We start from the raw sequence: 27569 nt of genomic DNA, 5'->3' as shown, positions 1-27569 counted from the left end.
AAACATGGACATAGACTGAGAAACAGGAGCCACGGACATACACTGAGAAACAGGAAACATGGACATAGACTGCGAAACGACATCACGGACATACACTGAGAAACAGGAGATCACGGACATAGACTGAGAAACAGGAGACACGGACACAGACTGAGAAACAGGAGACACGGACATAGACTGAGAAACAGGAGACACGGACATAGACTGAGATACAGGAGCCACGGACATACACTGAGAAACAGGAGACACGGACATACACTGAGAAACAGGAGACACGGACATACACTGAGAAACAGGAGCCACGGACATAGACTGAGATACAGGAGACACGGACATAGACTGAGAAACAGGAGACACGGACATACACTGAGAAACAGGAGACACGGACATAGACTGAGAAACAGGAGACACGGACATAGACTGAGAAACAGGAAACATGGACATGGACTGAGAAACAGGAAACACGGACATGGACTGAGAAACAGGAGACACGGACATACACTGAGAAACAGGAGACACGGACATAGACTGAGAAACAGGAGACACGGACATAGACTGAGAAACAGGAAACATGGACATGGACTGAGAAACAGGAAACACGGACATGGACTGAGAAACAGGAGACACAGACAGACTGAGAAACAGGAGACACGGACATAGACTGAGAAACAGGAGACACGGACACAGACTGAGCAACAAGAGACACGGACATAGACTGAGAAACAGGAGATCACGGATACAGACTGAGAAACAAGAGACACAGACACAGACACAGACTGAGAAACAGGAGACACAGACACAGACTGAGAAACAGGAGACACAGACTGAGCAACAAGAGACACGGACATACACTGAGAAACAGGAGACACGGACATAAACTGAGAAACAGGAGACACGGACATAGACTGAGATACAGGAGACACGGACATAGACTGAGAAACAGGAGCCACGGACATAGACTGAGATACAGGAGCCACGGACATACACTGAGATACAGGAGCCACGGACATGGACTGAGAAACAGGAGACACGGACATACACTGAGAAACAAGAGACACGGACACAGACTGAGAAACAGGAGACACGGACATACACTGAGAAACAGGAGACACGGACACAGACTGAGAAACAAGAGACACGGACACAGACTGAGATACAGGAGACACGGACACAGACTGAGATACAGGAGACACGGACACAGACTGAGATACAGGAGACACGGACACAGACTGAGAAACAGGAGACACGGACATAGACTGAGAAACAGGAGACACGGACATAGACTGAGATACAGGAGACACGGACATAGACTGAGATACAGGAGACGGACTTAGACTGAGAAACAGGAGACACGGACATAGACTGAGATACAGGAGACACGGACATAGACTGAGAAACAAGAGACACGGACACAGACTGAGAAACAAGAGACACGGACACAGACTGAGAAACAGGAGACACGGACACAGACTGAGAAACAGGAGACACGGACATAGACTGAGATACAGGAGCCACGGACATAGACTGAGATACAGGAGCCACGGACATACATTGAGAAACAGGAGACACTGACACAGACTGAGAAACAGGAGACACAGACATAGACTGAGATACAGGAGACACGGACATAGACTGAGAAACAGGAGCCACGGACATAGACTGAGAAACAGGAGACACGGACATAGACTGAGAAACAAGAGACACAGACACAGACTGAGAAACAGGAGACACGGACATACACTGAGAAACAAGAGACACAGACACAGACTGAGAAACAGGAGACACGGACACAGACTGAGAAACAGGAGACACGGACATAGACTGAGAAACAGGAGACACGGACACAGACTGAGATACAGGAGACACGGACATAGACTGAGAAACAGGAGACACAGACACAGACTGAGAAACAGGAGACACGGACATGGACTCAGTAGTCACTTTGAGATACAGGACGTACCCAATAAAGTGGCTTCTCTGTGTACGTCAATGTGATGGAGGCCGACTTAACATCCACACTGCCTGTTTGAAATTCAGCACTTCCTAAACCTTCCACTGAAGCAGGAAGGACCCCAACCAGCCATTGATATTACTTACTGAGATCAGCCACGTTTTAGGTCAGCAGATGACCGAATTTCAGCAGCATGGTGCCCTCAGGAACTCCTGCAAGTTGCTGAACTCCACAGGGAACTGGGTTAGCTCTTCGTTCTGGTTTAAACCAGTCCCTCCCAGACACATTTGTACCCGTGGCAGCCCCACCCTCCAAGTGCAGCAAAGCTGGAGAAGCAGTCGGAAGAAGGTTGAGTTGGTTGGGGCGGGTGCAGGCGGAAGATAGAGTCTAAAGGGATATGGAAATCGTCTTCACATAGGGAGTTTGTGAGGTATTTCTCCTCCTTAAAGCTCAACAGGAAAGAGTCTGTGAGGTGTCTGAACCTCGGTCCCACCCACTCTGCTTCTGGGTTGTTTATCCCACTCCCATCAAGGAGGAGACTACACAGTATCCACATCGGGACCACTAGACACAAAAACAGTTACTTCCCCTGAGCCATCACGTCCACCCATTAACTCACCCAACCACCCCCCACACCCACACCGGGCACTCCTTTCCACAGCCCCCAGCACCCTTCACACCCCCATGCACTGCCACTTTACACTCCACTCCTCACACCTACACTGACACAGTCACTGTCCTTTTGTGTTTTCATCTGCCCTGCTGATACCTAGAGGAGTTTCTCTTGCCAAGAATCACTTTGTCACTTTATCATTTCCTGTCATTTTCTCCTGCTCCGAGTGTCACTTTATGTACGTACAATCGGTGCATGTAGATAAGTTAATCTTACACATGTACAACCACACTCAACAGTTACTTGTACAATGTGTTTTATAGGCCTCCAGGAGGACTACAACCTTGTCGTTGGATTTGGAGGCTTGTGTAGCGTCGATGATGTTGGCTGGAGTCAGGGCTTTATGCTTGGGCTCTCGGTAGGGTCACCCACACCAAACAGGTTAAAGGGTAGAGGTCAGACCAAGAGTGGTCCACTGGTCCTCTAGGTTTGGGGGGTTCAGCTCAGGGCTGACAACCGATTGGTAAAACAAAATTGTTACGGAAACAGCAATGAAGGATGCTTCTACACCTTAAGTGTGACGGTATTCCTGAGTCTCCACCAGGACTTGCATGACTGACGGTAGTGAAGACCGAGAGGAAGCCACTGACATGGAAGCTCTGAGCACCACCAGAGATGGAGGATTTCATTGCTGCCCGAGATGCTGCAGAGCAGTAAGTAAAGAAGTGTTTTATAGGATCGGTTTTACATTTATTGTATTTTTTTTTGTCCTTACTGTGATTTTATGCTGCATTGGATCTAAAATAACAATCATTTCTTTCTCCTTTACACTGGTGTACTGAAGAATGGCAATACACTCACTATCTTGAACACAATGAAGGTATCCTCAGTAAAATTCTTCACCTGTGACAGCTACAAACACAGACCACGGCAAGGGCTGGGCTTTCAAGGTTCAAAGTTCACCATACACAACCCTGTGATTCATTTTCTTGTGGGCATACTCAATAAATCCATAATAGAATAAAAACAAAAATAGAATCAATGAAAGACTCCACCAACTGGGCTTTCAACTGGTGTGCAAAAGCCAACAAACTGTGCAAGTACAAAAAGAATGAAACAATAAATAAATAAATAAATAAATGGATGAATGAATGAATGAATGAATAAATAAGCAATAAATATCAAGAACATGAGATGAAGAGTCCTTGAAAGTGAGTCCATAGGTTGTGGGAACCCAGTGATGGAGCACGTGCAGTTGAGTGAAGTTATCCCCTGTGGTTCAAGAGCCTGATGGTTGAGGGGTAGTAACTGTTCCTGAGCCTGGTGATGTGAGTCCCGAGGCTTCTGTACCTTCTTCCTGATGGCAGTAACAAGAAGAGAGCATGGCCTGGGTGGTTGGGGTCCCTGATGATGGATGCTGCTTTCCTACGAGAGCTTTCTGTTTAGATGTGCTCAATGGTGTGGAGGGCTTTACCTGTGATGAACCGGGCTGTATCCACTACTTTTTGTAGGATTTTCCGTTCAGAGGCATTGGTGTTTCCATATCAGGCTATGATGGGGCCAGTCAATATACTCTCCACCACATATCTATAGAAGTTTGTCAAAGTTTTGGATGTCATGCCGAATCATGACAAATTGCTAAGGAAGTAGAGGCACTCCTGTGCTCTCTTTGTAATTGCCCTCACGTACTGGGCCCAGGACAGGTTTTCTGAAATGATTACACCAAGGAATTTAAAGTTGCTGACCCTCTCCACCTCTGATCCTCTGATGAGGACTGGCTCATAGATCTCTGGTTTCCTCCTCCTGAAGTCAGTAATCAGCCCCTTGGTTTCGCTGACAGTGAGTGAAGAGTTGTTGTGGCATCACTCAGCCAGATTTTCAATCTCCCTCCTATGTGCTGATTCATCACCACGTTTGGTCTGGCCCACGCCGGTGGTGTCATTAGCAAACTTCAATGTGACATTGGAGCTGTGCTTAGTCACACAGTTATAAAGTGAGTAGAGCAGGGGGCTAATCACACAGCCCTGTGGTGCACCTGTGCTGATAGAGATGGTAAAGGAGATGTTACCAATCTAAACTGACTGGGGTTTGCAAGTGATGAAGTTGAGCATCCAACTGCACAAGAGGTACTGAGGCCAAGTTCTTGATTAGTTTTGAGGGGAGGTTGGTACTGAAATGCTGAGCTGTAGTCGATAAAGAGCATCCTGATGTAAGCATCTTTGCTGTCCAGATATTCCAGGGTTGAGTGAGGAGCCAATGAGATGAAGTCTGCTGTGGACTTCAGGTAGGCAAATTGGAGCATATCCAACTCGCTTCTCAGGCAGGACCTGACATGCTTCATCACCTCTCAAAACACTTCATCACTGTAGATGTAAGTGCTACTGAATGACAGTCTTTGAGGCAGATCACCAAGTTCTTCTCAGGCACTGAGACATCTTAGTGACATCTAAAGTGTTGACAAACTTCAAGATTCAAGATGGTTTAATGTCATTTCCAGTACGCAGGAGTAAAGGAGAGCAAAGTAATTGTTACTCTAGATCCAATGCAGAATAAAAAACAATAAAACACGGTAAATATAAATACAGAAGGCAGCTTATATACATAGATCGATAGTGCGAACATAAAGTGACGCTATGCACTGGAGTGTCTGTACATCAGGTGACTCTGACCCCAGGAAATAATAAAATAATGGTGGTTGGGGAATTGGATGGCTGGGTTAGTGGGTGGAGGTGTTGATCAGCCTTAATGCTTGGGGAAAGTAACCTTTTTTGAGTCTGGTGGTTTTGGCGTGGATGCTACAGTCTCCTCCGTGATGGGAGTGGGACAAACAGTCCATGGGCAGAGTGGGTGGGAACCCTCCTGATGTTACTGGTTCTTCTCTGGCATCTTTCGATATGCATGTCCTTGATGTTGGACAGTTTTGACTGCCCATTCTGGAACCTTCCTCTCCGCCACAGTGATGCTTTTGGGAAAATCCAGCAAAGAACTTTAGCACATCCGGCTTCTTCCAGGCTGGAGCCGGAGATCATGTTGACATTCCAAAAGTTGGTGTCCACTGTCACCAAGAGGTCACTATCATTCTCTATTCAAAAACGTAAATGTGCACCTGTACACGCAGATGTGTCCACACTTGTGTATGCACTGAAACACAAATGCATGTATGTATTCAAGCAGGTTCATGCATACACTGTGTGTATTTGTACTTTCATCAGGCTACTGTAAGGGTACTCATCCATGAGCATACACAGGACACACTCCCTCTCGCTCACAGACACACACACATGTCCATACCCATGTCCATGTGAGTATGTACACATACATATAATCATGGCATACGCATGACAGGGTCAGACTCCCGTAGGAAGAATGATCTTGTACGCTAAAAGACAAACTCTTGATCTCCTCATCTACCTCACCATGGCCTATGTACCTTATCGTCAACCCACACAGCACTTTCTCTGTAACTGTGACCTGTTCCTGTATTCTGTATCCTGTTCTGCTTCTCACTATCTCGATGTACTTGTGTATGGGATGCCCTGCCTGTAGATGGCACACAGACAGAAGTTTCTCTTTGTAACTCTGTGCACGGTGAACCAATGCCAATTAATGGGGAATTACTGGGGCTCCCGTTGCACAACATTTCAGCTTTGCATTTTAACATAGGGAGGCTCTGAGGGATCGATGAGGACAGGAGTGGGTGGGAGGAGAGTAGGCAGAACAGTAGGTGTGTTGTCAGTCTCGACACTCACTGATTTATCAAATGTTTCAGCCTGTTTTAGGGTCCGGGGATAGCCATCGATCATGAAGCCTTTTGTCTCCTGCAGGTTCTCCAGCATGGCATCTCTGAGAATCTCCAGCGTGATTCCCTGAAAGCAGAGAGACAAAGTCAGAAGACCAACAACCAGTTACAGGATCAATCACAGTCAGCATAGGCCACGAAAGGACACGGACCGGATACCGAGCTGGGCCGAGAGGTGTCTGATAGAGTTCAAAACAGAAACTCGTGGTGATTCACTTTGGAAGGTCAAACTTGAAGGAAGGGTACAAGGTGAAGGGTACGGTTATTAACAGCATGGAGGAACAGAGGGATGGGATCTGTGGCAATAGATTCACAAAGTTGCCTCACAAGCTGATAGGGTGGCATGATATTGTACCGACCTTCTAATCAACTCCATGGTCACTCTAACCCTTCTCTCCCACATAGCCCTCCAAGTTTTTAAATCCATGAGCCTATGTAAGTGTCTTACATGTCCCTGATGCGTCCCTGCCACTGGTCCTGGCAGCGTGCTCCACACTTACCCCCCTGTGTGTTGGAAAAATCTCACCTGATTAGACCACACTTGAAATATTGTGTTTAATTCAGGTCACCTCATTATAGGAAGGATGTAGAAGCTTTAGAGAGGGTCCATAGGATATTTACCAGAATGCTGTTGAAGAATTGGAGATCATGCCTTATCAGAAAAGTTTGAGTGAACTGTGATTTTCTCTTTGGCGTGAAGGAAGATGAAGGGTGACATGATAGAAACAGATATGATGATAAGAGAGGAAATCCAGCATCTTTTTTCCCAGGGTGGAAATGGCTATTACAAGAAGGCATAATTTTAAGGTGATTGGAGACAAACAACTGTTCCCTATGGCATTTCATTGACTGGTTCCTGAGATGAGAGAACGGTTCTATCACAAGCAGCTGAAGAACTTGGACCTTTATTCTTTGGAGTTTAGAACAATGAAGGGTGAACACTGAGACATCTCAGCTCTCTAGGGAGCATGATGAGGTGACAAGATGTTTCTGCCAATGGGAGATATTGGGTAAGGGGACACAGTTACAAGATTTGGGGCTGGTCACTTAAATCTGAGGTGCATAGAAAACTCTCCTAGAAAATGGTGATTTTCTCCATAAGGGTAGTGGTCTATGTTTGACATACTAGCTTAGGGATTGTCCTACCTGCAAGGATAACATACCTGATGAGAGTGATGTGAACCAGTTATTGTCCTATCTGCGAGACTAACACACACCTGATAAGAGTGCTGTGAAACATTTATTGTCCTATTTTTATTCTGTGGGAAGCTCATTTTCAGCTGCATAGCAAAGAGATTGACTGTGCTATACAGTCTGGTTTCCCTGGGCCCACTGGAACTGTCAGGACCTGTGGATATATTGATAATGCTGACCGTGTACTGTAGAGGACAATTTGGCTCCAGTGTTTGTCTCTCCAGTCCTGATTTTGCACAACTCAACAAAGATTCCCATTGACCTATCCAGGGAAAAAGAAAGTCTCCCTGGATTTTAATTTTTAAAAAAAGGTATCTCACTGATACCTATCATGGTGCACTGGACATTGAGACTTGGCTTTGAACTGATGCCAATCCCAGCCTGAACAGCACACAGAGAAATTATGCCAACAGTTTTGGAGGACATTGAAATTGGAAAATGGAACAGGATTTGGCCATGAAGTCTGTTAAACCTATTCGCCACCTGACCACGAGATCCCAGTTGAATCTTAATCACTTCAGGGTAAATAGTCTTCCTTATCTTGGACGGGGATTAAAGGAACCTTTGAGGAAGGGAATGTGAAATATCCAACAATCTATGTAAAGAGAACAAGTATTTATGATAAGACATCACGTTGATTTTATATCTGAATTCAGTCTTTTGAGCTTAACCTTTGGAGTAAGGTACCTATAGGGATTATTAATCTCAGTAGGTCAGGTGTGTGTTTGACCTAGAGAAGTGGAACCAGGGAATTCTCTTCTGCTGTTCTGGAACCAATGTTTATCCTCCACCAACATGATGAGAACAGATTGAACATCATTATGTTGCTGAATTGACATGTGGGAAAATGGCCTACTATGTTGTCCTAGAAAAGAGCTAGAAGGGAAACACTTTCACCACATTGACAAGGTTAGTAAGAATTCTCTTTTGGAGGAGGAGGTTATGGTGTAGAAAGGTGGGAGAGATCAGTTTACTAGACTCCATTTCATTTACTCGAACGGCTGATTGCAGTGCAGGTCAGCAGGTGACGGGGAACAGCACGCTCACGGTACTCACCAGCGGAACCAAGCCTCCTTCGACCATTATCTTCTTGATCTTTTTACCTCGTTCCGTTTCATTGGTTATCTCCTTCCGCAGCAGGTTCCCTGTGGACAGGTGCGTGAAGCCGTACTTCTCCATCATTTTCAAGCACTGGCTGCCTTTCCCTGATCCAGGCCCCCCTGAAACGCAGCACAGGTTACTGGGAGACTCGCACGTTCGTTTATGTGCAAACCTTCCTCTTGTTTTAGTGCAATGCGCCCACATTTGCACCATGCCCCTCAACTGTGTTACGGGAAAATTAGTAAGGAAAATTTAGCACTGAAACACACAGAGGGAGCCAAGTATTGGATTAGTTACTGGATTAGGTATAAAATTAGTTATAAGATTAGCTTTATTTATACATCGATACATTGAAACACACAGTCAAATGTGTTGTTTGTGTCGATACCCAGCACAGTCAGGGGATGCACTGGGGGCAGATTGCGAGTGTTGTCACGATTCCAGCGCCAGCATAGCATGCCCACAACTTAATAAACGTTACGTCTTTGGAATGTGGGAGAAAACCGGAGGAAACCCATGGAATCGTAGGGAGAACACTGCAAACTCCTTACAGCCAGCAGTGGAAGTGAATCTGGGTTGCTAGCACTACAAAACGCTACGCTAACCACTACGCTATCATGCCATTATGGGGTCGGGCCTGGGATTAGCTATAGAATTAGATCTAGGGTTATTGTAGGATTCCTCCCAGAGGACCACAGTGATGTTGTAGTGTTTGGAGACTGCGTGTCTTAATGACCCGGAGAGCTACGTTGGCTGGAGTCAGGGCCTTATGCTTTGGCTCTTGGTAGGGTCATCCATGTCAAACAGGTCAAAGGGTAGAGGCCAGACTAAAAGTAGTCCACCGGTCTTGCAGATTCGGGGCTAACCTGCTCAGGGCTAACAACCTTGACTAGCCAAAAATGATACAGAAACAGCAAGGAAGTAACTTTCTATATCTGTGTGCGACAAGGACAGACAGAGATGGAGGACCTTCATTGCAGCCCTGAACGCTGGCGGTGTAACAGGCAGTAAGTAAGTAAGTAGGTAGAGGATTAAAGCTAGAACCAGAATTAGTGAGAGAGTGTTTGCGGTATGATTGACAATGACACCGTGATTCAATTAGTGATGATGTAGAGACCAGAATGAAGGTATTCTTGATTTAGCTTCCTGGTCATGAACAGCAAGGCCCTCTTTACCCTGAAACACTGAGAGTGAAGTAGGATCAGGGTCCAATGCTCCATTCCAATTTCTGATCAAAGTACTGCAGATTCAATGTGCTGATCTGGTTTAAAAAAAATCACCAGAGATCTTGAATTCAGCAACAAATTTTACACTGTACGATAGTCAACGATAATAAATCTGATTCGGATTCTAATTTGATTCCAACTGATTCTGTTTGAAGAAGGTCACAACTGTAGGGAACAGTGTGGAATTGTGGAGGAATTTGAAAGCAAGGTTGAAAATCTTGAAGTCTTGCTGTTACTGTACTGGGAGCCGGTGAGCACATGTATGGCGTGAGCTTCAGGACACAGGCAGCAGTGGTTTGGATGAGGGTGGGAGGGGGCCTTCCCAAAGAGAACAATACCTTGGTTTTATCCCATATACAAGGCCATTCAGCCATCATATCTGTACTATTACTTTGAATCGACTAACCCAATTAGTCCTTTCTTTCCTCATAGGTCTAAAATTGGTTCTTTCTTTAAATTTCTGCCGATTTTCTTTGGAAATTCCTTCCTTTAGGCTGCACTTCTCTGATCTCAGAAAGTTACTGGAATTAAAATTCTAGCCGAAGGATTTTGGCCTGAAACGTCGACTGTACTCTTTTCCATTGATGCTGCCTGGCCTGCTGAGTTCCTCCAGCATTTTGAGTGTGCTGCTCGGATCTCCAGCATCTGCAGATTTTCTCATTTTTAAAATTCCTTATCTGCCCTTTTGGTTCCTTTGCTGGTTACCTTTCCCTCCCTCTCCTCTGTAACAGTTTCTCCTCTGTTGAAGCCCTTGATAATTTTAAACACCTCTATCAAATTTCCCTTTAACTTCTTTCACTTAAGGAACACGGCTCAGATTTCACTGCAATGTGCTGTAATTTACTGGGAATTATTCATCCACATGACGTTCGATCTTAACAGCTTTATCTTTAGGAAACAGAAAGGAGCGAGAATGACTTTACTCACCAATCACGAAGATAATTTTGTTGGCCTTCAATTTTTCTGTAAGATAGAAGAAGAAACATTTAGATTTTTGCACTTCAGATCTCTGCCCAGGTTGAACCTACTCCACAGGTGTGATGACTTTTCTCCCACCGTGTGGAGATATCAGGAAAGATGAGTGTGTTAGATGCTATCTGTGGCTCTGTCCTTTAGTAAGACCATGAGCCAACCAACTATATGAGGCAGGTGAAGGGTAAGTAACCAGCTGCCCACCAAGGTGAGATCTACACCTGTGTCACCTGATAGTGAGAAGATCCATATTCTGAAAATAGCAACCCTGTATGGACATATCATCGGGAAATGCTGGAAACACTCAGTTGGTCAAGCAGCATCTGTGAAGGGAGGAATGGCACTGAGGTCAGAGGTCAGTGACCTTTTGTCAGAACTGAATGGGGAATAACACTAGCAGAGATGGGGAGTTGTGGAGATGGAATATATACGATGATATGGAGACCAAGCTCGTAAAGAGAGAATGAATAATTGACACTAGGAGCTCCTCTGTCTCCGGGTTTCCTCCGGGTGCTCCAGTTTCCTCCCACAGTCCAAAGACAGGCCGGTTGGTAGGTTGATTGTCATTGTAAGTTGTCCTGTGATTAGGCTCGGGTGAAATCGGAGGATTGGTGGGTGGCAGGGCTCAAAGGGCCAGAAGGGTCTGTCCCATTGTGTATGCAGATAGGTAGGTACTGTTGGTAGTCAGAGAGATAGATATAAATAAATAAAGGTAAATAAAAGCAGTAGGAAATGAAATTTCCAACATTTCATTTAATTTCAAAATAGGGTATTCTTATAATTACATGAATTTACAGAAGCTATTTTTTAGTTTAGATATACAGCACAGTTTCAGGCTCTTCTGGGCCAATGAGCCCGCACTGCCTAATTATTACACCTGTCTCTGCAACGAGCATATGGACCCATACGTCTTTGGAATGTGGGAGGAAAGCCCTACGGTCGTAGAGAGGATGTACAAACTCCTTCCAAACAGCTGCGGGAATTAGAAACATAGAAAACCTACAGCACAATACAAACCCTTCGGCCCACAGTTGTGCCGAACATGTCAATACGTTAGAAATTACTAGGCTTACCCATAGCTCTCTATTTTTCTAAGCTCCATGTACCTATCCAAAAGTCTCTTAAAAGACCCTATCGTATCCACTTCCACCACCGTTGCCGGCAGCCCATTCCACGCACTCATCACTCTGAGTAAAAAACTTACCCCTGACATCTCCTCTGTACCTACTCCTCAGCACCTTAAACCTGTGTCCTCTTGTGGCAACCATTTCAGCCCTGGGAAAAAGCCTCTGACTATCCACACGATCAATGCCTCTCATCATCTTATACACCTCTATCAGGTCACCTCTCATCCTCGGTCGGTCCGAGGAGAAAAGGCAGAGTTCACTCAACCTGTTTTCATAAGGCATGCTCCCCAGTCCAGGCAACATCCTTGTAAATCTCCTCTGCACCCTTTCTATGGCTTCCACATCCTTCCTGTAGTGAGACAACCAGAACTGAGCACAGTACTCCAAGTGGGGTCTGACCAGGGTCCTACATAACTGCAACATTACCTCTTGGCTCCTAAATTCAATTCCACGATTGATGAAGCCAATACACCGTATGCCTTCTTAACCACAGAGTCAACCTGCACAGCTGCTTTGAGAGTCCTTTGGACTCGGACCCCAAGATCCCTCTGATCCTCCACATTGCCAAGAGTCTTACCATTAATACTATATTCTGCCATCATATTTGACCTACCAAAATGAACCATTTCACACTTAACTGGGTTGAACTCCATCTGCCACTTCTCAGCCCAGTTTTGCATCCTATCAATGTCCCGCTGTAACCTCTGACAGCCCTCCACACTATCCACAACACCTTCAACCTTTGTGTCATCAGCAAACTTACTAACCCATCCCTCTACTTCCTCATCCAGGTCATTGATAAAAATCATGAAATTTAAGGGTCCCAGAACAAATCCCTGAGGCACTCTACTGGTGACTGACCTCCATGCAGAATATGACCCATCTACAACCACTCTTTGCCTTAGTGGGCAAGACAGTTCTGGATCCACAAAGCAATGTCCCCTTGGATCCCATGCCTCCTTACTTTCTCAATAAGCCTTGCATGGGGCTTATCAAATGCCTTGCTGAAATCCATATACACTACATGTACTGCTCTTCCTTCATCAGTGTGTTTAGTCACATCCTCAAAAAGTTCAATCAGGCTCGTAAGGCACGACCTGCCTTTGACAAAGCCGTGCTGACTATTCCTAATCATATTATACCTCTCCAAATGTTCATAAATCCTGCTCTCAGGATCTTCTCCATCAACTTACCATCCATTGAGATAAGACTCACTGGTCTATAATTTCCTGGGCTACCTCTACTCCCTTTCTTAAATAAAGGAAAAACATCCACAACCCTCCAATCGTCCGCAACCTCTCCCATCCCCACTGATGATGCAAAGAACATCGCCAGAGGTTCAACAATCTCCTCCCTTGCCTCCCACAGTAGCCTGGGGTACATCTCATCCGGTCCTGGTGACATATCCAACTTGATACTTTCCAAAAGCTCCAGCACATCCTCTTTCTTAATATCTACATGCTCAAGCTTTTCAGTCTGCTGCAAGTCAGCACTACTATCCTTTTCCATAGTGAAGCAAAGTATTCATTAACTACCTCTGCTATTTCCTCAGTTCCATGCACACTTTCCCACTATCACACTTGATAGGTTCTATTCTTTCACGTCTTAACCTCTTGCTCTTCACATCTTGTAGAATGCCTTGGGGTTTTCCTTAATCCTGTCCGCCAAAGCCTTCTCATGGCCTCTTCTGGTTTTCCTAATTTCCTTCTTAAGCTCCTTCCTGTTAGCCTTATAATCTTATAGATTTTTAACATTACCTAGCTTTCTGAACCTTTTGTAAACTTTTCTTTTCTTCTTGACTAGATTTATTACAGTGGTGTACAAACACTACGGTTCCTGTGCCCTACCATAACTTCCCTGTCTCATTGGAACGTACCTATGCAGAACACCACACAAATATCCCCTGAACATTTGCCACACTTCTTCTGTACTTTTCCCTGAGAACGTTTCCAATTTAAGCTTCCAATTTCCTGCCTGGCAGTCTCATAATTACCCTTACTCCAATTAAATGCTTTTCTAACTTGTCTGTTCCTATCTCTCTCCAATGCTATTGTAAAGGAGATAGAATTATGATCACTATCTCCAAAATGCTCTCCCACTGAGAGATCTGACACCTGACCAGGTTCATTTCCCAATACCAAATCAATTACAGCCTCTCCTCTTGTAGGCTTATGTACATATTGTGCCAAGAAACCTTCCTGAACACATCTAACAAACTCCACCCCATCTAAACCCCTTGCTCTAGGGAGATGCCAATTGATATTTGGGAAATTAAAATCTCCCATCATGACAACTCTGTTATTATTACACCTTTCCAGGATCTGTTTCCCTATCTGTTCCTCGATATCCCTGTTACTATTGGGCGGTCTATAAAAAACACCCAGTAAAGTTATTGACCCCTTCCTGTTCCTAATCTCCACCCACAGAAACTCCGTAGACAATCCCTCCATGGCATCCACCTTTTCTGCAGCTGTGACACTATCTCTGATTAACAGTCTCCAAGTACTGATCCACGCTCTAAGCTCATCCACTTTGTTCACAACACTCCTTGTGTTAAAATAGACACATCTCAAACCTTTGGTCTGAGCGTGTCCCTTCTCTATCACCTGCCTGTCCTCCTTCACATACTGTCTCTAAGCTTTCTCTATTTGTGAGCCAGCCGCCTCTTCCCCAGTCTCTTCAGTTTGGTTACCACCCCCCAACAATTCTAGTTAAACTCTCACCAGTAGCCTTAGCAAACCTCCCAGCTAGGATATTGGTCCCCCTGGGATTCAATTGCAACCCATCCTTTTTGTACAGGTCACACCTGCCCCAAAAGAGGTCCCAATGATCCAGAAATCTGAATCCCTGCCCCTTGCTCCAATCCCTCAGCTACACATTTATCCTCCACCTCATCCTATTCCTATTCTCACTGTTGCGTGGCACAGGCAGTAATCCTGAGATTACTACCTTTGCGGTTCTGCTTCTCAACTTCCTTCTTAACCCCCTGTAGTCTTTTTTCAGGACCTCTTCCCTTTTCCTACCTATGTCATTGGTACCAATACGTACCACAACCTCTGGCTGTTCTCCCTCCCACCGCAGGATATCTTGGATGTGATCCAAAACATCCCGGACCCTGGCACCTGGGAGGCAAACTACCATCCGAGTTTCTTTCCTGCATCCACAGAATCACCTGTCTGACCCCCTAACTATAGAGTCCCCTATCACTACTGCCTTCCTCTTCCTTTCTGTACCCTTCTGAGCTACAGGGCTGGACTCTGTGCCGGAGGCACGGCCACTGTTGCTTCCCCCAGGTAGGCCATTCCCCCCCCAACAGTACTCAAACAGGAGTACTTATTGTCAAGGGGTTCAGCCCCAGGGATACTCTCTAATACTTGACTCTTCCCCTTCCTTCTCCTGACTGTAACCCACTTGTCTGTCTCCTGTGGCCCCGGTGTGACTACCTGCCTGTAACTCCTCTCTATCACCTCCTCGCTCTCCCTAACCAGGCAAAGGTCATCGAGCTGCATCTCCAGTTCCCTAACTCAGTCCCTTAGGAGCTGCAGCTCGACACACTGGGTGCAGATATGGCCACCTGGGAGACTCCAGGACCCCCCACATCTGACACCGAGCAGAGAAAACTGGCCTCACACTCATACTCCCTACCTCACCTTGTCCCGTTACCGCCTGAGCCTGTTGAGCCAAAGCCCTCTCACTCCGCTGCCCCTCACTCCGCTGCCCACTGGATACGGCGGTCTTATTTTTAAACTTTTCCTGCTATACTGGCTGACGTCAGGTGCCTGCGCAGTTTTGCCTCTCTTTTGCCCCGAGTAATAAAAACTGCCTTCGCTCCCGAAATCAGCCATTCATTCGCAGCCTTCTTGCTCCGAATCAAAAACCGTTAAAGATTCCTTGCCTTTTAAACCTTTTGCGCCAATCCAGTTCACTAGCGTCACACTAACCGCTACCCTAGCGTGCTTAGAGCTGCAAAGAAAAACAGCTGTTGTCAATCTGTGTAATCAGAAGGCAACAAACACCCTTTTTTTGAGGTGAAATGAAGTGCTGGAAATATTCAATAGGTCAGGCAGCATCCGTGGAGACAGAGAAACAGAAGTAATGTGATGGGTGGGTGAATTAACATCGGACTCATCAATGTCCTGACTCAAACAGGAAGGGTTGGTTATCTGAAATAGCTGAATTCGGTGTTGAGTCCTGAGGGTTGTAGCAAGTGAAGAGGTGCAGTTTGATTCTCTTTGACACTTATGCACAATAAAGGGTATCTGACAGTCTTTGGGATGTGGGAAGGAACCAGAGATCTTGGGGAGGAACCCCAGAAGTCAGAGGTAGAACGTACAAACTCTACTCTGGGACAGCTTCTTCCACCAGGCCATCAGACTGATTAATTAACACTGATACAATTGTATTCCTATGCTATATTGACTGTCCGGTTGTACATACTATTTATTACAAATTACTATAAATTGCACATTGCACATTCAGGCAGAGATATAACGTAAAGATTTTTACTCCTCATGTATGTAAAGGATGTCAGAAATAAAGTCAATGAGGTCAGATCTGAACCCTGGAAATGGAGGCGTCTTTACCAGGTTATACCACAAATCAAAAGCAGGCCTATTCCTCATTAACAATGACAATCCGCAGACGCTGGAAATCCACAGTAACACACACAAAATGCTAGAGGAACTCTGCAGGTCAGGCAGCGTCCATGGAGGGGAATTAGCAGTCAATGTTTCAGGCTGAGAGTCTCTGTAGATGCTGCCTGACCTGCTGAGTCCCTCCAGCATTTTGTGTCTGTTGCACTAGATTTCTCATTATCAAATGATCAATGATAGCTCAGGCTCAGAGAAAAAAGGGGCGAGTAGACGATGGTTCAGCTGAGAGCAGAGACACAGTTATGGATTTATAACTAACCGCCCTTGAGTTCCACGCGTGACCTTCGACCTGGCAAAATTGACACATCCACACATTACAGATTGTCCATTCCCATTTAGTAGTGTGTTTTGCCCGAGAGTGACACATACAGGGAAGGCTCTGTTACAGTGAAATACGGCCCGCAAAGAAGAGTGTTAGAAGCATGAGGAGAAGCATATATATTGCTTTCTAGGGTGCCACCTAATGAGAACTTGAGCTATGATCCATGCCACCAGTCTGAGGGGAAGGGAGAGGATCCCATTCTCTCAGTCCAGAGCGGTTGGAACACAAACATGGTCATCATCCTAATAACAAGCTGCTGACATCCCTCTCCAATCACCACATTAAGGCCTTCTCCGAGCGAGATTATCTCATTCCATTCCTGGCGCCTTCGAAAGTCTCAAAGAAATCTACGAGCCAAATGGTACCAACCTTCAAACAGAATCATCAAACCAAGAAAGATTGGTAGAGATTTCAGAAACTGGGGGGAGGTATTCATGAGAACACTTTTACCCCAGAGCAGAAGCCTTCTTGAAGATTTTGATACAAGCTGGATCACCATAAATCTCAGAATGAAATTTAACCCTTGCTATATTTATCCATCGATCTATTTATTGATTGCTTATTTGAGATACAACACAGAGTTGTCCCTTCCAGCTCTTTGAGCTGTGCCGCCCCAATTTAACCCTAGCCCAATCACAGGACAATTTACAGTGACCAGTTAACCTACCAACCGATATGTCTTTGGACTGTGGGAGGAAACTGGATCACCAGGAAACCTACGCACTCACGAGGATAATGGACAAACTCCTTACAGGCAGCAGCGGGAATTGAACCCAGGTCACCTGTAAAGTGCTGTGCTAACTGTCCTTAAATGTGGAGAGCAAGCTTTGGACCTGTGTATGTGCACAGAGTAGCATTTCACCAAGACTTCAACTGGACCTTACAAATCTCTTGTTTTTGTCAATGAGTTGTTCTCAGGAAGAAAGCTCATAGGAAGGACACCACCTCATGTTTACCTTCGAGTTACACCACATCCTAACCTGGAAACATTGCTGGTTCTTCACCATGAAGGACCTACAGCACCGGGGGTTACTGTTATTACATAAAGTACAATAGCTCACCTTCTTGGGGCAGTTAAAGATGGGCAGTAAACATTACGGAATCAGAGAGTAATATGATGTTGAAACAGGCCCTTCAGGCCATCTGGTCCATGCAGACACAGTATTCTGCTCCCTGCTAGTCCCTGTTGCCCATGTTCGATCCAAGCCCTTCCTCTCTACGTACCCATCCTAATGCCTCTTAAATGTTGTAATTGTAGCCATTGTGACCACTTCTGGCAGCTCATTCTAGGCATTCACTACCTTTAATGTAAAGAAGTCACATCTCGGATCTCTTTAAAATCTGCCCCCTTATGATTCTGTGCCTCCTACAACCCTGGGGATAAAACTATGGCTGTCCACTTTGTCCATACCTCTCATGATTTTAGAACATAGAATAGTACAGTACAGGCTCAGGCAGTGCATTCCACGCACCAACCACTGAGTAAAAAAAACCTTCCTCTAATATCCCCCTTGAACTTTCCTCCCCTTACCTTAAAAGCCATGTCCTCTTGTACTGAGTAGTGGTGCCCTGGGGAAGAGGTGCTGGCGATCCACTTTATCTATTCCTCTTAATATATTGTACACCTCTATCATGTCTCCTCTCATCCTCCTTCTCTCCAAAGAGTAAAGCCCTAGCTCCCTTAATCTCTGATCATAATCCATACTCTCTAAACCAGGCAGCATCCTGGTAAATCTCCTCTGTACCCTTTCCAATGCTTCCTGTTCTTGACTTCCACCAATACTGACTCAAAAGAGGATCCTGCTACATTACCCACCCTTTCTGTAGCTGTAATAGTATCCCTGACCAGTAATGCCACCCTCCTCTCCTTTTCCCCCCTCTCTATCCCTTTTAAAACAGTGAAATCCAGGAATATTGAGAATCCATTCCTTCCCTGGTGCCAGCCAAGTCTCTGTAATGGCCACTACATCATAATTCCATGTATGTATCCAAGCTCTCAGTTCATCACCTTTGTTCCTGATGCTTCTTGCATTGAAGTACACACACTTTAGCCCTTCTACCTTACTACCTTTACACCCTTTATTCTGCTTCTCTTTCCTCAAAGCCTCTTTATATGTTAGATCTGGCTTTACTCCATGCACTATATTTGCAGCTCTCGCATGACCTTTATCCTCCACCTCACTATCTGCTCGAATACTCTGGTTCCCCTCCCCCTGCAAATCTAGTTTAAACCCCCCCCCCCCCCCCCCCGGAGCAGCACTAGCAAACCTTCCCGCAAGGATGTTAGTCCCCCTCCAGTTCAGGTGCAACCCGCCCCGTCGGAACAGGTCCCATCTTCCCTGGAACAAGGCCCAATTGTCCAGAAACATGAAGCCCTCCCTCCTGCACCAACTCCTTAGCCACATATTTAGCTGCATTATCTGCCTATTTCTAGCCTCACTAGTATGTGGCACTGGTAGCAATCCTGAGATTGCAACCCTGGAGGTCCTGTCCTTCAACTTTGCACCTAACTTCCTAAACTCTCTTTGCAGGACCTCCTCCTTCTGCCTATCCATGTCATTGGTCCCTACATGGACCACGACATCTGGCTGCTCACCCTCCCTCTTGAGAATATCGCGAAACTCGATCAGAGATATCGCAGACCCTGGCACCAGGGAGACAACAGTCCATCCGGGATTCTCGATCTCTCCTACAGACCTCTTATCTGTCCCCCTAACTATCGAATCCCCTCTCACTACTGCTCTCCTCTTTTCCCTCCTTCCCTTCTGAGCTGAGGGTCCAGTCTCGGTGCCAGAGACGCAACCACTGCAACTTGTCCCAGGTAGGTCGTCCCCACCAACAGTATCCAAAATGGTATACTTATTATTGATGGGAACGGCCACAGGGGTGCTCTGATCATTCTGTCTAATCCCCTTCCCTCTCCTGACAGTCACCCAGCTACCTGCCTCCTGACTCCTAGGGGTGACTATCTCCCTGAAATTCCTGTCTACTTCTACCTCTGCCTCACGAATGATCCGAAGTTCATCCAGCTCCAGTTCCCTAACTCAGTTTGTCAGGAGCTGCAGCTGGATGCACCTTTTGCAGGTGTAGTCATCAGGGACAGCTGTGCTCGCCCTGACTTCCCACATACTGTAAACGGAGCACCCAACTGCCCTAACTGCTGCCTCCATTACCTACTTCTAAACTAATTAGATTAATTAAAGGAGCTTACCCGGCCTTACTTCACTGGGAGCAAGCTCGTCCTCAGCATCTGTTCTAATAAACACCTATGAGGTTACCCCTCATTCTCCTGCACTCCAGGGAATTAAGGTCCAGTGTGGCTGATTTCTCCGGATAACTCAGACCCTCTGGTCTAACTAGCGCCCTCGTGAATCTCTTTTGGACCTTCCCAGTCTGACAATCCCTTTCCTATCACAGGGTTACCGAAACTGTACACAACGATCCAATGCTGAACTTGTCAGCATTCCCTAAATGATTTTTTTTTAAAACCAAAACCCTCCTGTTCCTATACTCCCTTTAAATCCAGAAGTCGGTAAGCTGCTGATTTCTCGTGGGTATTGGTGCTCCGATTTAGATTTTAATCTGCCAGGCAGCAGCGGAGTTTCCAGATACAGCCGTACCCCGCTTTACGAATGTTCGCTTTACGCCGCCCCGCTTTTACAAAAGACCTACATTAGCAACACACACAAAATGCTGGTGGAACACAGCAGGCCAGGCAGCATCTATAGGGAGAAGCGCTGTCGACGTTTCGGGCCGAGACCCTTCGTCAGGACCTACATTAGTAACCTGTTTTCGCATTACAAAGAGGATTTTTGCTTTTACTAAAGTTTTCCCCACATAAATTAATGGTTCTTCGCTTTACGCCATTTCGGCTTAAGAAAGGGGTGGGGGTGGGGTAAAGACACCTGTACCAGGGTCAGTGTAAACCTTTATCTGGAGCTGGAAGAGGCCCCGGAGGAACTCTTCCCACCAGCACTGTGCTCAGATTCCTCCCGCTCCGCAGATACCGCGGTTCTGCATGGAAGATGTTACCCCTTTCATCTTTGGTGCTTTGACTGGAAAGGCCAATTGGGGGCAGCAGTGTAAGAGATATATTTTGCTTCAGGGCGGAGGGGAGGGCCCCAGTTTTTTGTTGTGTTCTGCCGCAGTCCCAGCGTTACCTTTTACTTCATCACAGATCTGTACCGTTTCACCACTTTTGCAATTCCCCATTTTACCCTCCTAGCTTGTGCCGGGGCTGGCGATGTGCACGATGAGTGAGGACAAGCTCCCCTGCTGATGGTGAGGTGACGCAATCTCCAGCCCGTGTGAGGTCACATGACGTGTGTCCCCGCCGGTGGAAGGTCACGTGACGATCAGTTGCCAACGGGCGTGAAACTCTTGGCTTTCTCTAAGCCAAATTCCAGAAATCTGGCTCCCCCCCCCAATTTGGTTGGCTTCAGAAAATTCATTCGGCTTTTTTGGCTTTTTCCACATGCAAAAGTTATCTGCACGAAAATTCAGGGAGCGCGAAGCGCAGAAACAAATATCACTGTGATGACAGTATCAATTGTTTGGTGACAAAGTATTTGTGTTATATACCATCCTTTTTCTAAAACAGTGTGCTTTAAGAAAAATGTTTTCTGGTCAGTTACATTTGGCAATATTTCTGCCGCCAGCTGAGCCGGGGGGTGGGGGCAAGAAGGCGCCAAACCGGCAAGTCGGGTCGGCATCTGCAACACGGTCGGTCAGGTGCGGCCGGGTCCGGTTTGCCTTGCAATCTCCGAAGCGTTTGGATGTAATCTATAATCATACAAATCGACCGTGAAGAGTACTTTCCATACGTAATAACGCTCTGTGGTGAAACTGACGGCTTCGGCTGCTTTCATAAATCAGTTATCATCAACACCCATGGCCACGCCGTCAATATGGAAAGCTTCTTACGATAACTATCGTAAGTACAATAGCAAATGGGAAGAAACATTTGTATGGGTTCAAAAGGCTGCTGATGGATCGGAGGCAGCTTATTGTAAATTGCGCCACTGCAATATTTTACCAAGAATTAGCAACCTTTCAAATCATGAAAAATCGGAGAGACACAAGCGGAGAACTCAATCGAAAGGCCAGACACAATGTAACAAAGACTCCTAGGCAAGATAATGATAAAGTTAAGGCAGTAGAGCTTCAAATTGCTGTAGGCACGACCTGCCATTGTGCGATATGTATAGTTGATCACCTTAGTAAAATGATAACACACGGGCGTGGGAGAACACGGGAGCACATAAAGTTACATAGACTAAGTGTGCATGCTTAATCAAAAATTAATTTCGCCTGCACTGAAAACCGATCTCACGGATGACTTTAAGAACAAGAAATATGCCATCATTATAGATGAATCTACTGACATTTCAACACAAAAACACTTGTGTATTTTAGTCCGAATTTTAAGTGATAGGACCAACAAATATTCTCACACCAGAAGAGTCTTCAGAACAGACTGTATGATGCAAAAAGACAGAAAAAAAATATTCATGAAGTTGATTTTGGTATCAAATTCTTAACAGCGTGTAATAAGTTCCTACAGCAGAACAACAGCGCTGAGGCCCATCTAGAAATAAAAAATGTCAAAGAAAGATGTACGTCTATGCTCAAAGAAGCTCTCAGTCAAGTTACACGTAGACTTCCGTCAGCGAGAGATACATTTGAAAGTTTATCAAAATTGAGCCCTGTGATGATTTTAAATCAGGACTCAAGGCCCATGTTTTCCGAGTTACCCTTTATACACCTTGCAGGAAACAACGTCAGCATTATTGAAGAACAATACAGAAAAATGCTTTTTGTCGACTGGAAAGAAGAAGCCCCATTTAAGAAAGGTGGGCTCCCTACAGACACTGAACAGTTTTGGATTGGTGTACTTCACCGTGAGGCATTTAAAGAGGTCGCCACCTTTGCCCTGTCAGCAATGCTGTAGTTGAGAGGATATTTTCTCTTGTATCCTCTGTTAAAACAAAGGCAAGACACAGAATGCAGCTGAATCTTCTTGATGCTATTGTAAGAATCAGGGCAGAATTACTGCTTTCAGGCAAATGTTGCAAAGACTTCTCTCCATCTCCAGAAATGCTAAAAAACTTCACATCGGACAAGGTTCCACTCATTCCTGTGAAGAGGATAGTAATGACCTGGATCTGGAGCTTTTCATGTGATGTGAGTATGAAAAATATATTGAAATTTGTTTGGCTTTTCCCCTGGCTTTTTAAAGTAGTGTGTGGCTTTTCCCTGGCTTTTTACTGGTATTGTTTGGCTTTAAATTAAAATTTTAATCTGGCAACCCTGGTGACGCAGGAGTTTTTGTTGGGACCGTCATTTAAGTTGGCGGTTGCTCTGTTATGCTGCGTATTTGGGCCCATGACGCAGTTTCGTTCTAAAGTGGAGTTGTGCCGTCTGATTTGGAAATCGCTGCCAGTTAATGTTTGATGTATCTTTGATTTAATTTTAAAGTCTAAGAATTGGAGGGTGAAGATTTACCGAAGTACGGGAACCCAAAGGATCGAGTAAAGTTGGTGTCATCGGCAGTTTAACACAGGATTGACCTGATTGGATCTTCTTTCAAGGAAATAGTAACCTGCATCCGAGATAATTGCTGCTGTAAGAGCAGGAAGGGTTGGGGCAATGTTATTTGTCAAGGAAAAGGTCAGTTCTTTGAAGCCGTTTTTTATTTCCTTCATTGTGAGTCTTTCGGGCAAGGCATATTTCATCTAGGATCAGTAGTAATGTCATGTCCTTGAGGAATCCGTTACTTCAGGAAAGTCTGCCCTAATTGACTGTATAAATCATTTGGACTTTAGCATTTATCACTGTTTGCATTTATTGCTTTAAGAACTGTTCGAGTTGCCGTATAGTAGTCAATGTCTGGTTAAGTTAGTCGTTTGTTTACATTTCATTTTTGTTGAGCTGAGTTAAATAAATGTTTATTTATAATAAACCTGTCTCGATTCTACATTCATTGTTGCCGGTGACGCACTGTAACAATTGGGGGCTCGTGGGATATGTTCCATTTTTGAGCCTAAGTGCTTGTTTAATTATCAATCTGATTTGGAAAAGGGTAATTCCCGATTCTTTTGTTTGGTTGGTTTGTTGGTGGTATTCGGCAACAATGAATATTGACGACTTTCTGGCATCACCAGACCCAGAGTTAATTAGCGAGGCGAAAAAGAGTGATGTATCTGCGATTACTAGCAGGTTGGAACTTAAAGGTATTTCGAAGGCTACTACAAAGCCTGTAATTAGAGAAATATCACGTCACACTATGTAGAGTCGGGTGATTTTGAAGAGGTGTTAGATATGTTTCCAATAAGTAATTTAGAGATGCAATTACAAATTGAACAAATGAAGTTAGAACAATGTAAAGCGGACTTGGAACGATGTAGGTTAGAAGATGAAAATAAAAGGAGAGAATTTGAAGCTAAAGAAGCAGAGAGAAAGAGGGAGTTTGAGCTAGCAATGGAGAAATTAAGGTCTGAGAATCAGTCCTCTGGTTCTAGAAAACAGTCTGTTGCTAGTCGGGAAGTTATATTAGCTCCTCCATTAGTGAAACAGAAGTGGATAAATATTTTCAACATTTCAAAACTGTTGCTCTGATTTCAGAGTGGCTGAAAGAGAAATGGCCAGCGATGTTATAGAGTGTAATTAAAGGTAAGGCACAACAAGTTTATACACCTTTAACTGCTGAGCAAGCTCTTGATTATGATATTGTGAAGCAGCATATATTGAAAGCATATGAACTGGTTTCAGAAGCTTATCGAGAAAGATTCAGAAATTTGAAGAGATCTGTGGAAAAAAACTTACGTGGAATTTGCCTACGATAAAGCTGTGTGTTTTCAGAGATGGGTTTCATCTAAAAATATGAATGGGGAGTATAATAAATTAAAAGAGTTGATATTAATGGAGGAATTTAAAAGGAGCATCCCTGTTGAAGTAAGAACATACTTAAATGAGAGGGACACTGCTACATTGCAGGAGTCTGCTAAATTAGCAGATGAGCATGCTTTAATCCATAAGAGTAAATTTCCTCGGTAGAACTTTTAAAAGAAAAAATAGCACAGAGAGTCAAGGTAAACTAGAAATTAAATCAGAAGTTAGTGAGAAAGGGAAGGAGGATGGAAATGTGAAGGAAAGACAGTTTGGTCCTACTTGTAATTATTGTAAGAAACCTGGTCATGCTGTTTCCGATTGAAAAAGAAGGAAGCAGTCCCAGATGCTTGTGTGCAACATATTGAAACACCTGTAAATCCACAGGGTTTGATAAATATAAATGAAGCTTTGTCACAGTCTGACCAAGTTAAGAGAGGATATGATCATTTTATAACCAAAGGGTTTGTATCCTTGAAAGAGGGATCCACTCCAGTGCCAATAAAAATCCTTAGGGATACTGGAGCTTCTCAATTACTAATGTTAGACAGTGTGTTAAAGTTTAGTGATGAGTCTGACCCTGTAGTATGCTGCTGCTTTGCCTTTTGTTTCCCTTGTTTCTTTACTGGTCATCCTGCCATTGTGACTTAACAGTGGGAGTCCTGGGCATCCCACCTACACAGGCTGGACCACATCGAAGCCACTGTGACATTGAGGAACGGTGGGAGAGAGGGCAGCAAAGACCAAATATGTCTCTCACTCTCGGGGCTGGACAATGTGGCAGAGTAGTACACATTATACCATCTAATGCAAACTGATATTACCCATTTTCCTCTCCTGTCTCTGGAGATAATACAACCATTGCTTCTTTGGGCTATAGTGCTGAAGATCTAGGCTCTGAACTAGGCAATGCTCTACCAAGTGCAACATGGCCACTGATTGCCCAGAAATGCCCTGCCCACAGAGAACGGGGCAAATCCAATCTGACTGAGCTTGATAGCCCTTGACATTTGGATGGCTGGTCTCAAGGAGGGCTGGTGAAGCTGAACAGAGTGGGAGTGAAGAGGAAAGGTCAGACCACGCACAAAGGGGTCCATGATGGATGCTGGACGTCAGTTCTTCTCATCCTGAGCCATCACTGCTGAAGTTTGTCGGGGCAGTTTCCCTGGCCCAACCATTGTCCATTGTGTTTTTAATGCCCATTCCTTTATTGTAAGTTCACAGATGAGTACGATGCATGATTTTCAACTCATGAGTCCTCAGCAATTAGAGAAACCCATGCAATGAGAATTAGATGATCTTCAGCGCACAATATTGTACCGGCCTTTTAACCTGCCCCACAATCAATCTAACGCTTCACTCCTACATACCCCATAACTCTCAATTTTTCTTTCGTCCATGTGCCTATCTATGAGTACATTAAGTATCCCTAATGTTCCAGGCAGCCGTGGAGGCCAAATCTTTATGGATATTTTAGGCAGAAGTTGATAGATTGTTGACTGGTCACGGCATGAGAGGTTACGGGGAGGAGGCAGGAGATTGGGGCTGAGAGGAAAATTACATCGGCCATGCTAAAATGGCAGAGCAGACTCGATGGGCCAAATGGCCTAATCCTGCTCCTATATTTTACAGTCTGATGGTCTAAGTGGCATTCCAATGTTTGTCTGGATGGGCTGAACAGCCTAGTTCTACTCCTATGTCTTAGATGTCTGAAGATCCAGAATTACGAAATGCTGTCAGTGTCAGGTGCGGCGATGTTACACGTTGCAGCCACAGAGTTGGAGGAACTGACCATTTGCAGTGGTGAATCAAGCAGATTGCTTTGTCCTGGTTGTGTCAGATTTCTGGGCTGTACTCACCGTGCCCTGTGGATGGTGCAAATGTTTCAGTGAGTCATTCACTGCAGGACACCCAGCCTCTGACTCCTCTTAGTAATCATGGCATTTATTTAGTCCATGCAATTACACTTCTGGCCTGTGGTGACCACAGACAAAGGAGGTGTTGACAACAGAGATGCCATTGACTACAAGGGTAGGTGATTAGTTTCTCCCTTTTCGGTCATTTCATGCCTCTTACCAGAGGGAAATATCACTTGCCACTGATCAACCTCCGCATGGAAGCTTTAGAGAGGGTGCAGTGGAGATCTACCAGGACGCGATGTGAATTATGTCCTATGAGGATAGGTTCAGCGAGCAATGCCTTTTTTTCTTTGGAGCAAAGGAGGATAAAGAGGTGACTTGATGAGGTGTATAAGATTAAAAAGGGTTTAGATAAAGTGGACAGCCAGCGCCTTTTTAGACCAGAAGACCGTAAGATATAGGAGCAGAATTAGGCCATTTGGCCCATTGAGACTACTCCACCATTTCATCATGGCTGATCCATTTTCCATCTCAGCCCAAATCTTCTTCCTTCTCCCAGTATTCCTTCAATCCATGACTATCCAAGAATCTGTCAGCTTCTGCCTTAAATATAACCAATGACCGGACCTCCACAGCCACCTGTGCAACAAATTCCACAGATTCACCACTCTCTGGCTAAAGAAATTCCTCCTCATCTCCATTCTAAAAGGACATCACTCTGTTCTGAAGCTATGTCCTCTGATCTTAGAGTCCCACACCATAGGAAACATCCGCTCCACATCTGCTCTCTCGAGGCTTTTCACCATTTGATAGATTTCAGTTAAACCATGACAAGCTTCTACCCACTTTTGACAAGCTTCATTCTA

At 45.0% G+C, this 27569-nt stretch overlaps 1 protein-coding gene across 2 annotated transcripts in view; it reads right to left on the bottom strand.

Annotated features, from left to right (window-relative positions):
- The window catches only part of LOC140740275 (adenylate kinase isoenzyme 5-like), a 115928-nt gene that overhangs the window by 6493 nt on the left and 81866 nt on the right, over positions 1-27569 (bottom strand). Inside the window, exons 1-4 of one of the 2 annotated variants that reach the window (XM_073069405.1) lie at positions 21118-21230; positions 10812-10847; positions 8614-8777; positions 6314-6430 (exon numbers count right to left, since the gene is read on the bottom strand). In XM_073069405.1, coding sequence (XP_072925506.1) covers positions 6314-6430; positions 8614-8777; positions 10812-10847; positions 21118-21169 — 369 coding nt within the window. In that variant the 5' untranslated portion in view covers positions 21170-21230. Of the gene's footprint in view, positions 1-6313; positions 6431-8613; positions 8778-10811; positions 10848-21117; positions 21231-27569 lie in introns of those variants that run through there. The other variant, XM_073069404.1, reaches the window with a different exon arrangement.

This window comes from Hemitrygon akajei, chromosome 16 (genome assembly GCF_048418815.1).
Source record: "Hemitrygon akajei chromosome 16, sHemAka1.3, whole genome shotgun sequence".
In the NCBI taxonomy this organism is placed as follows: Eukaryota; Metazoa; Chordata; class Chondrichthyes; order Myliobatiformes; family Dasyatidae; genus Hemitrygon; species Hemitrygon akajei.
Note: the sequence above shows the minus strand (reverse complement) of the source record. Positions and strands in the feature narration are given on the sequence as shown.